Source organism: Bos javanicus, chromosome 16, assembly GCF_032452875.1.
Source record: "Bos javanicus breed banteng chromosome 16, ARS-OSU_banteng_1.0, whole genome shotgun sequence".
Lineage (NCBI taxonomy): Eukaryota > Metazoa > Chordata > Mammalia > Artiodactyla > Bovidae > Bos > Bos javanicus.
The window spans coordinates 66365993-66377924 of record NC_083883.1 but is presented as its reverse complement, the minus strand read 5'-3'; the positions used below and the strand labels follow the sequence as shown (position 1 = coordinate 66377924).

General features: G+C 44.5%; 1 protein-coding gene across 1 annotated transcript in view; it reads right to left on the bottom strand.

Annotated features, from left to right (window-relative positions):
* Positions 1-327: 327 nt before the first annotated feature.
* C16H1orf21 (chromosome 16 C1orf21 homolog) overlaps positions 328-11932 on the bottom strand; it is a 242193-nt gene continuing 230588 nt past the window's right edge. The window contains exon 6 of the mRNA XM_061383465.1: positions 328-1121. Coding sequence (XP_061239449.1) covers positions 1083-1121 — 39 coding nt within the window. The 3' untranslated portion in view covers positions 328-1082. The remainder of the gene's footprint in view (positions 1122-11932) is intronic.

The window sequence follows — 11932 nt, the reverse complement described above, 5'->3', positions numbered from 1 at the left end:
GGCAAACGCTTTTCACTGCACCATCTGGTGCTGCCAACAAGAGAATGGAAGTGGCAAGGCTCACGTGACATCTTGAAGGGAGAGGATTAGGAAGTAGGGTGGTTTATTTGCTGACAAAGTGAAAGGGAACGGGGTGGTTTCAGGCCCTCCTAACGAGCTGTGGGGTGTCCCCCTCATCACCTCTGACCACTGCCAGCACTGCACTTGCGTGGTGGGTTGTACATGGGATGGTAGGGAGCCATTAAGGTGCCATTGCTAGGAGGACTCAGCTTCCGCACCCAGGATCATCATAAAACACTGAGCTGGATGAATGGGAGAAGACAAGGATACATAAAAACAGTAAAATGTTTATTTTCTTAGAAAAAAAAGTGGGCAAGAGGGATTCAAAATGATTGTGATCACACTTCCGTCTGCATCTGAGCAAAACTGATGTTGCAAGCTTGATCTTTGATTAAGAGACCCAGGAAATGAAACCACCTGCTGCTCGCTCCTATGTCACTTCCAGGAGTCATGTCACGACATGCTTTGAATTGATAATAGCATCTCTACTTCTTCTCAGCAGAGAAACTAGGCTTGCCATAGCAACCATCCCATCTCCAAAGCACAACACTGCCAGTGAGAAGCAAGGCTCTGGACTGCTGGGGGAGGCAGGGAGGAGGGAGGGGGAAGGAGGCGCTTGTCTTAGAAGCGGAACCAGTCTAGAACAGAAGTTGGATATCTGAGTTCACCACTACCTCGTCTTTTAGAAAATAGGTTGGAGAGCATCTGTAAAACCAACAGTATCTTTAAGGTGAAATTGCAGAATTTTGCTGCAGACCTGGACACTGAGAGAAGTGAAAAGTTGCAACAAGTTTTAACTAGCAGCAACAAAGAAAGTTCGATAACAGTTTTTGTTTGTTTTTAGCAATATTCCTTTGCAAGTTCATTAAGAAACACTGTAATTTAATGGGGCATACGATATGGAACGATCTTCTTTTGCTATAGTGCTGTTCGCTGAAGAGAACCAACCTTTGCAAAGATTTCAACTGGGGTGTAACCTATTTACACAGTAGTAGCTCCCGGTTTGACTGGTAGGATTGGTGCTATGTGATGTCTTCTTCTTCCGAACAATAATCTCGACCCTTGAGAGGAAAAGAAAAGAATAAGATGTGAATGAGAAATTCAAAGCAGAGCTTGAGATGGTTACCTGCAATCCATCTTCTCAGTTTCTGTCTCCCTGCAATGAAACCCAGGCTCCATCAGTGACTGCTGGGCACCAGGTATGTAAGTCATAAATACACATTGACCAACTTGTAAACTGTATATACATCGTCACTTTGAAGTTTTACCAAGCTTCTAATAAGCTTTTGTTTTGTATTGGTAGGGCTTTCCTGATAGCTCAGTTGGTAAAGAATCCACCTGCAATGCAGGAGACCCTGGTTTGATTCCTGGGTTGGGAAGATCCCTTGGAGAAGGGATAGGATAAACACTCCAGTATTCTTGGGCTTCTGTTGTGGCTCAGCTGGTTAAGAATCTGCCTGCAATGTGGGAGACCTGGGTTGGATCCCTGGGTTGGGAAGATCCCCTGGAGAAGGGATAGGATACCCACTCCAGTATTCTGGCCTGGAGGATTCTGTGACCTGTATAGTCCATGAGGTTGCAAAGAGTTGGATATGACTGAGCTACTTTCACTTTCATTCACTTCACTTTGTATTGGTAAGGATTTATATTATTCTAGGCACAGACAAGACTCAGCCTTTCACCACATAATCACCAAATGGATGATCCATTCAGGAGACCATTTTGTCACGAAGAGGAGAAAACAAAGTGAACCGTGAACAAGACCCTTTCTCCTAGGGCCAGGCTGCTAGCATTCCACAGCTGCATCTCCAAGCCCAGAACTTATACAAAACAGGTTACTTGTAGGCTTAAGAACGACATCCAGTTGTTACTTTTGAACATACATCGTCCTCTCTCCAGCAGGGTATATACTCTATGAAGGCACAGTTAGGTCCGGGATTTAAGTTCCACATGTCCCGTCACTGACTGTCTTGGTCAAAGCACACAGTTTTGTGATCTGTAATCCCTCACAGAGCATGGGAACAAGTCTCTGCCCTGCCTGTCTCACAGTGTCACAGATAAGGGTTTTGAATAAAGTCACGTATCCATACTATTTATATCTTTGACCACTTCCTTTCTTTCTTTATTTTTAAGAAAAAAAAAAAAAAGAGGAATGTATTGGAAAGATACAAGGGTATCCCGAAGAACAAGAGGCTCAGTAACCAAGGTTGGGAAGGATACATGTAGGATGACGCGGACCTTGGCTCCTGAGAGAGGCTATTAATGTGACCGAGTTCCAGTTACTTTCAGTCTGTGTCTCTGTTTGTTGTTTCTGATTTCCTGGAGTGACAATCATACTGACTCAACAGGACTTAGCCCTTGACCCCTGGATTACAGAGGTGTGAACAGTGAACATCACACGATGCTCAGGTTTCGTGAGTACATGTTGGGTACCGTGTTTGGCACTTTCCAAGTAGTACTGTGGTGGCTTATTCTGCCACCACAGCCCTAGGTGTCATGCACGGTCCCATCTCCCATTTCTCAGATGAGAAAAGCAAAGCCCAGAGAGTGCCAGAAGTTTTCTAAAGTCATAAAGCTTTTACACAACATCCAGTCTTTGGCAGGTCATGCACACATCTTTAACTTTCTTATAGGTGGTATTTGGTCTCTGCAAACGTCCTGTGCTAACATCTTAGGGTTTTGTATAAGTGACCATAGGCCACGTCTTCTTTTCAACAGAAGTGGGAGCCATGTCCTGACTGTCTGAAGTGCTTCTCATCCAAGCCTCCCCATGACCTAGACCTAGAGAAACACGTGGGGGTGGGGCTTGACCATGGCTAGGGGCAGGGGCAAAAACATCTGGCTTAGCAGCAGTGCGCAGAGATGGAGCTCTTTAATGAAATTAAATTCTTATTATTATTTTGGCTGTACTGTGCGGTATGTATGATCTTAGTTCCCTAACTAAGGATTGAACCCACGCCCCCTGCATTGGGAACTCAGAATCTTAACCACTGGACCACCAGGGAAGTCCCAACCTCTTTCTTTTTAAATACACACTACATTTTTCAGTTTGTGGGGGAAACAAGTTCCTTTAAAAATGAAACTTTCTAAATACCTACAAAAAATAAAATTTTTATTTCTAAATAAGTCTAAATAAATAGGCTTATTCCTAAACATATCTAAAACATAAAGAAAATAATAAGTCTGCATACAACTATTTCTCAAATGCATGGCTTGTTTCTTTGTCACAACATCTGTTTGGGAAGTAGCTCACATTCTCTTAATAGTTCAGCATCACCATAGTGCACGGCTGTACCACTTGGCTGGGTGGTCATCCTGGCTTTGTGACATTAACTCTGAGTACGTTATCTCCCTGCGTCTCACTTTCCTCATTTGGAAAACAAAGATAACAACAGTACCAACTTCACCTGGCTGCTAAAGATTAAGTGAGTTAATAGAGTGATTCAGTCCTGCCTGGCACATAACTTTATACATGTTGTATGTGTCACACACAAATACACGTGTGTTAGGTAAGTAAAATGTTGCCACATGATGAAGTCTTCAGGGCCTGTGAAAGCATGAGGGTAGCCTGTCCCCATGCTAACTGGCCCCAGATGGCTTGTTCTCGTTGGATGATTCACCAATGAGCAGACTTTTGGCTTCTTCTATCACACTACCGATTCTCACCCTTGCTCCTGGCAGAGGTTTTGAACCTGGTGCCATCTCTAGGCTTGTTCTACTTGCTGTATGAAAATGTCTCCTGGGCAGGGTGACCAATCCTGACAAAAGTGTGCACTCAGCAGTCTTCTTCCCGACCCCTCCCTGGTGACACTGCCCCAGCAGATGCCAGCTGCTGTTGGCCTCGACTACCCTGGAGACACTCCCTGAGCTGCACAATGGGGAGCTAGGGAGTCCTCATGGACCCGGAGCATGGGGGGTTTATTCTCCATTGTGGGAAATGGGACACACCCACATCTATCAGAAACAACTCACCGGGCTCAGAGAGCAGACCTGTGGGTGGGTGCTGGGTGGGTGGAGGGGAAATGTGGACTCGCGGAGTTTCCATGGAGGTTTTATTAGGGAAGGAAAGATGACTCTCCCCATGTGTATGTGGACACATACACTGTTATATGACACTGGGCACATCACTAGGCCTCGACACCCTAGGGATAATCATGGTCTCTGTCTCACTGTGTTGTGATCAGGATCAAATGGGAAAAATATAGTATCTAGCGGGTGGTCAATAACTATCAGCTGCTTCTGTTATTACTACTGTTGCTGCTGAATCCCGTGTTTGTTCAGGCCATGGCAGGAGATTAGGGACCACCTTTCCTGTGGCTGATGGGGGGCGTGAACTGTCATCACAAATGGTAATCTGCCAGGTGTCGGGGAACCCCTCCCCCCACCTCAGCCTTGCACCCCAGATGGGCCAGAACTCCATGTGCTCCAATAGAGCTTCTATGCCAGACACCTAGGTCCGTTCCCTTCTTACAAAGCCTCAATCAGAGCAAAGGTCCAGCTGGCCAATGTGGGGTTCAGAGGACACCTCATCCACAAGGAAGGACTTGGATGCAATGATAGATAGACAGACAGACAGACACTCGCATGAACTAGGGTACTCAATGATAAAGCAGTCTCCAACTCTGTAAATGAGTTACAGGATTATGCAGAGGGAGTGTTTCAGGCCCTCCAAGATTACTGTTACCATAAGAAAGTGCCCGCTTTTAAGGGGTAGGGGGAAAAAAGGATTATTATGAGATTACATGAAATCATGTATGTAAAATTCTGAAAATTGTAAAGCACTTTAGAATTTAAAAAATCTATCATTGTATACAAAAAAGAACGTGCCCACTTTTTAAGGGACAAATCTCTGTAAACCCTCTGTGTCAACCCCAAGCAGCAACTTTCATTTTCCTAGCATTTGCTCCTCTGAAATTATTATTATGACTATGAGAAGGAGAAAGAAAATTGCATCAGCTGCTTTGAAGACACTATTTCATTGGTGATTCACACCAACCCTGCAAAGTAGGTAGGAGTCCTGTGCGCTGTTACTTGTGGGAAAATCTCAGCGAAGCCCAGAACACAGGGCTAATCCTTGCCTCTTTTGTTAATGACTGTAGTGAGTGGATGACTAAATTCAAATCAGTTTTATTTTTGTTATTTTCACCTGTCAGCAGTTCTGAGAACCAATTATTTTATGAATAGAAAACTTGGAAATCAAAAACATGGAGAGTAAGCACTCCCATATGGCCAAGTGTCATTTTAAGGGGAGCCTGAGAAAACTTACGGAGGCAGCCCCATCTCGGCATCACGCGGGACCCCACCTGCACACCGGCTCTACCGGGCAAGAGAGGAGCTTGTTACTGTAGCGTGACTTCATGTCTCACTTAAAGTTTAAAGAACTGTGCTAAAAAGAGAACCTTAAAACCTTCAGCTGTTGAAGACAGGAAGCAGGAGTGAGCTGGGTGTGGGAGCTACACAGCAGTTCTCTCAGCCCAAAGCATGGCCTTTCCCCTAAAAGGGATGGCAAAATGGAGGTCTTTGTAGAGATGCTTTATGCAGCCAGAATTAGGGGCTGGTAGACACAGTTCTGCCCTTGTGCAAAGGATACACTGAAAGCTACAGACAGCCAGGTCCCCACGAGGCCCCCACAGCGTGAAGAATGGACACTCACGATGATGCTGACAAGGAGGGGTTGTTTGAAAAAGCAGAGGGGCATGTGGTGCAGATTCAAAAAAATCTTAAGGAGATTTTGCCTACCATGGCTCAGATGGTAAAGAATCTGCCTTAAGTGTGGGAGACCCAGGTTCGATCCCTGGATCGGGAGGATCCTGTGCAGAAGGTAATGGCTACCCACTCCAGTATTCTTGCCTGCAGAATTCCATGGACAGAGGAGCCTGGTGGGCTACAGTCCACAGGTTGCAAAGAGTCAGACACGACTGAGCAACTAACACTTTCCCTGACCACACTCTTACTCGGTGTAGTTTCCATGTCCTCTTCAATTGTCTGCATGATTTTCTTGGAAACCGGAAGTTTATGTCAACTCCTACATTTCTGAGGTTCTAGGATAAGGATTTTCTACTTGTTGAAAGGTCTAGGCTTACAATTAGCAATATTACAGTGTAGTGAAGGAAAGGGCATTCTCATGATGTTGTATTCTGCTAGTTTAAAGAGGACCAGCTCAGAGACCGACTTCAAATAAAGGAATTATTCCTCCTAAATGCCTACTGTACTTTTTCTCCTCAAGTTAAGTAGGCAAATAGGCTAGGGCTGGCTGTCAAGTTTCCGGTGTGAGTTTATCCCAAAAGTCTCTAGTATTTCTCTATAGACGTGTGCATTTGGCCTAATCCGTACACACTGAGCATGTAACAGACAGCTGTGAACTGAGCACTTCCCCAGTGGGGCAGTCTGGACCGAGATAAAAGTTCCCAAGAGGAAGCAGTGAGCTCATTTTCCCATATGTAAAAGGGGACAGGAGGACCTAGCTTGCAGTGCTGTTGTGAGACTTAGCAGTCATTACACATGGCACCCCACTCCAGTACTCTTGCCTGGAAAATCCCATGGATGGAGGAGCCTGGTAGGCTGCAGTCCATGGGGTCACTAAGAGTCGGACACGACTGAGCGGCTTCACTTTGACTTTTCACTTTCATGCATTGGAGAAGGAAATGGCAACCCACTCCAGTGTACTTGCCTGGAGAATCCCAGGGACGGGGAGCCTGGTGGGCTGCTGTCTATGGGGTCGCACAGAGTTGGACACAACTGAAGCGACTTAGCAGCAGCAGCAGCACACATAGGTGATCAGCAAAGCTTGGCACATGGGAATTAATAAATTATAGCTCTTATGATGATACTGAAAAATGAGATCAGCAGATCCAACTGTTATTAAACTGACTATGTGAGAAATTGGGCTCACCGCTGGATCGCTTCTCTGCATTCAGGGCCTCACACAAGTGGGGCCTCAGGGCCTGGATGCTATTCCTTCCTTCTCCTTTCTGGCTGACTCCTCCTGCCCTCAGACCTCACCCCATCTGTTACTTTGCTTTGTTTAGTGAAAGTTGCTCATTCATGTCCGACTCTTTGCAACCCCATGGACTATACAGTCCATGGAATTCTCCAGGCCAGAATACTAGAGTGGGTAGCCTTTCCCTTCTCCAGGGGATCTTTCCAACCCAGGGATCAAACCCAGGTCTCCCACACTGCAGGCAGATTCTTTACCAGCTGAGCCACAAGGGAAGCCCAAGAATGGAGTGGGTAGCCTATCCCTTCTCCAGTGGATCTTCCTGACCTGGGAATTGAACCGGCATCTCCTGCATTGCAGGCAGATTCTTTACCAACTGAGCTATCAGGGAAGCCCCTGCTTTGTTTAGACCTCTGCTCAAATGTCACCTCATTGTCTTCACTGAGCTTGTAACATAAAACAGCTCTCCTTACTCTGCTTCATTTTTACTTGTATTACCTATCTTTACCTGACATTATGAATATATGAATTTGTTTCTTTACTGACTGTCTTCCCCTTGAATAGAAGTATCCAGTGGCAGAAACTGTTTTCTGCACTGCTGCATCCCCAGGGCTTAGACGAGCACCAGTGACATATTAGATGCTCAATAAATATTTGTTGAATAAATGAAAGCAGGAACAGTATCTAGAGAGATCTGAGATTCTGGAGTTGGAAGAAGACCTGGAGGTCTTCCTCTCTGACCTCGCACCTAACATGGAACAGACCTCCAATGACCACATTATGGGCAGGGAGCCTCCTCTTTTTCACTGGAATATGTCAGATACTTTCCCAAGCTGCCCATTAAAGTGTTTGAGAGCTGAGCCCAAATGCTGCCTCCCTGTAATTCCCACAGAATGGTGGACTTGGGGCCTTAGCAACCGGAGGCTGGGTCCTCCCAGACTGATAGCATCCCCTGGTCCGTTACCTGCGAATAACAAGGTTTCCTCCCAGGTCTCCCTCTCTTGCATATGTGTCAGTTTTCTCATTCTTAGTGCACCCATCAAAAAAATCACTGGCACAGAATCAGATATCCTAGTAATACAGCCTAAAATAGGTAAGCATTAAGTATTTGACAAAGGAGGTCACCAGAAGTGACAGATTCCAAGAAAAACAATGTTAATTCTTAACAAGACAAAACAGAAGATAAAACTGAACTGCTGTCAGAGCTCTTGAGAGGGAAATAGCTCTCGTCTCAAAGGCATGGACAAAGATCACAAAGAAAAATAAAAAGATGGACATATTTGATCATGTAAAAATGAACCTTTGCATATATCAAAAAAAAAAAAAAAAGAATAAAATAAAAAGGCAAACCTCAGTGGGGAAAATACCAGCAGCATACAATATGTAAATGACAAGTTATATGAGAAGCTCATACCAATAAAAAATTAACTTAAGAGGATCTCAGTAAGAGGGAAGGGCACAAAGTGGAAACAGAACAAATAAAGTCCGTAAACACACAAATAAAAAAATGGTCTGTTTCTGTCATCAAAAAATACAAAGGAAAACAATTAGATACTATTTAAAAATTCTTGAGAGCACACAATGAAATGCAACTCTACAGTCTCGTAAAATGGTATGGCTGCTTTGGAAAATAGTTTGTAATATGTATTATGAGTCATAAAGTTGTTCACACCCTTATTACAGCAATCATTGCTATTGTTAATTAATAGGAATGATAAAACCTAAATACATTTAAAAAATATATATACAGATTGGTTCTCTGGGGCTGGAGGTAGGAAAGGGGACTGGCTGTAAGCAGGCAGGAGGGATCTTGCTGATGTGATGGAAATGTTCTAAAACTGAGTTGTACTGATGGTCACACAGTTTGGTAAATTTACTAAAATCCAAAGGGCTTCCCTGGCAGCTCAGACAGTAAAGAGTCTGCCTGCAGTTCGGGAGACCTGGGTTCGATCCCTCGGTTGGGAAGGTCCCCTGGAGGAGGGAATGGCAACCCACTCCAGTATTCTTGTGTGGAGAATCCCCATGGACAGAGAAGCCTGATGGGCTACAGTCCATGTGGTCGCAGAGTCCGACACGACTGAGCAACTAAACACAGCACAGCAAGAGAAGGCTGAGGAGGAGGGAGTATGAGAGCGAAGCCCCCGCCTTCACTTAGCTACTGAGTCTTATGATCATGTTCCAACATCATCAAGTAAGAGCTTTAGGGAGACTTGGTCTTTTCCCCTCTTGGTGGTCCTTCCATCCCACCACCACGCCTTATAGTAATTGTAGCCCAAATGTTTGTTTCCCTTACTACAGGGTGCAGAACAGAGCACGTCTCTTATTCATCTTTGTTTTTTTATCTTGCTGATAAAGTAAAAGAGTTCACTGGGAAGGGGCACCCGGGGAGAGCAGCAGAGTAAGGGAACCGAGGAGAACTGCACTCTCATCTTTGTCTTTTTGAACAGTTAATGGAATCCTTGTGCAGTTCAGAGAAGTTTGCTTTAACAAGGCTTATTTTTATATGGAAGCACACTTCCGTGGAAGCTCCTGTGGTAAAGAATCCACCTGCAGAGCAGGAGACCCTGGTTTAATTCTTCGGTAGGGAAGATCCTCTGGAGGAGGGCATGGCAACCCACTCCAGTATTCTTGCCTGGAGAATCCCATGGACAGGGGAGCCTGGTGGGCTACAGTCCATGGAGAATTCCATGGAGAGAGGAGCCTGGCAGGCTACAGTCCATGGGGTCGCAAAGAGTTGGACATGATTGTAGCAATTGGGCATAGCACAGCACATGAGTTGTTAAGCTCATCATAAAGCAGGCTACCTGACAAATGAAGAATTCCTCCTCCTCTCCCCATACCCCTCTGAAGGACACTGGGAACCTCCGTAGGTTTCTGGCCTGTGCATTATGTTAACTCTCTTACCTCCTGCCTGCTTCCTTTACGTGATTCATCTTCCTCCTCTCTCTTCCTAATCGTGGGCTTACTGAGTTTCTGTTCCTTGATTCAGTCATCCTTCTTTGGAAGCCCCTTACCCTGCACTGGGGGATGGTCTGGCTTTCTGGGCACTAAAGAACGTCTTGATTAATGAAACACGATTGCCTCAGCTGTATTGCGGTGCAGAATTTAATGGGCCATCCTGATTCTCTGTCCATCAAATACCTTTTCCCACAGAAAATTTCCCATGTATCACCATCTAGCAGCAACTCTGAATCTAAGTTTCTGTGGGAATCTTGACATTAAAGCTCCATCCTTGAACCAAGAATACAGGGCCATGAAAGCTGCATTCCACACCTTGAACATGTGTGAACTACCAGCCAGAATCCAGAACAAAGATGATGCGGAGGAGACAGGAAAAGAGTGGAAGAGTGAAACGCAGGACACCCCCAGGGGCTGCTGTTCACTCCTCCTCCTGTAGGGCTGTGGGCCAGGAGCAGATGCCCCCCAATCCCCCACCTCTTCCTTGGGGCTGCAAGTGTCAGAGCCTCTTCAACCAGGGAGTGTTTCAGCAGCATTTTCGTTTACAGCCCAACAGCAATTTATAACAAGTTTTGAGGTAATGCTGAAGAAAAGCAGACATAATTAGCTGCGCTGTTCAAGTCTCCTCCCCCGGCTTATTTCATTAATGCCTCAATCGAGGCATTAATGGCCATGCCTGTTTGTAATGAGCTTTATTCTAATTAGACTCGCGCGTTATTATTTCAGTTGGAAAAAGATCTCGTTAGTAATGAATGGGAGGAGTATGACAGCCTCTGACTGCTTCTTTGACCATATATAGGAATGATTACCATGATAATAAGCACAGTGACAAGAATCCTAGTAGACTGACCTTTTCATTTTCAAGAGAGAATGTATTAACTAAACAGCTTAAAAAACCCCCATGAAGTATTTATTGGGCTTCCCAAGAGGCTCATTGGTAAAGAATCCACCTGCCAATGCAGAAGACTCAGGAGACTCAGGTTTCATCCCTGGGTCAGGAAGATCCCCTGAAATGGCAACCCACTCCAGTATTCCTGTCTGGGAAATCCAGCCAGGTGAGTTACAGTCCACAGAGTCACAAAGAGTTGGACATGACTGAGCGACTGAGCAAGCACACATGAAGTGTTTCTTAAACCCAGATCTTCATTCTACTGGCAAAAAGGAGGATATTTTAGAAGCTGTAAGGGAGCTATTTCTCAAGTTTTGTTAGATGTTGGCACTCAGGTGACTTCAATGATTTTCTTTTCCCCATGAGGAGGTGAGCAAGACTGAGGACAGAGCAAAGTAAGGATACAGGACTCGGGATGCCATGTCTTAAGCCAGGGATTGGAGACTTTCTCTGTGAAGGGCCAAACAGTAAATATTCTAGGCTTTGCATTCCAAAGGGTCTCTGATGCAACTTATAAGCATGAAGGCAGCCAAAAATGCAAAAGATAAAAGTAAAAGAAACAGCATGGTTGTGTTCCAATAAAACTTTATTTGTAGACACTGAAGTTGGAACTTCACATAATGTTTCACATATCAGAAAATATTATTCTGCATTTTGTTCCCCTCAACCATTTAAACACATAAAAGCTATGCTTGTCTGGTGGGCTAGATTTGGCCCATAGGCTCTATTCTGCCCACTCTTGTCACAGAAAATACAATTATCATCAGTGGGTTCAGAGGCCCTCTTCCTAAGAGCTCAAACAGCAGATATGATTTTCATTTTAAGAAAGATTTCTCTCCAGATGGGACCAGACTTCTCCAAAAGGCCATTTTATAAAATTGTTCTTGTTTTATAAGAAAACCATCAATCAAAATTGAAATTAAATTAAAAAATTTTCTTGGAAACCTGTCTTCCTAATAAATCAGAAGGCTTTCAAAGTTTCACTTAAACCTCTGACCATATGTGTACCATTTTTATATAGTTTCAGTCCTATGATAGACACAATTAAATTTTTTTTCACTTAATATTATAACAATTTCCCCGGTTAT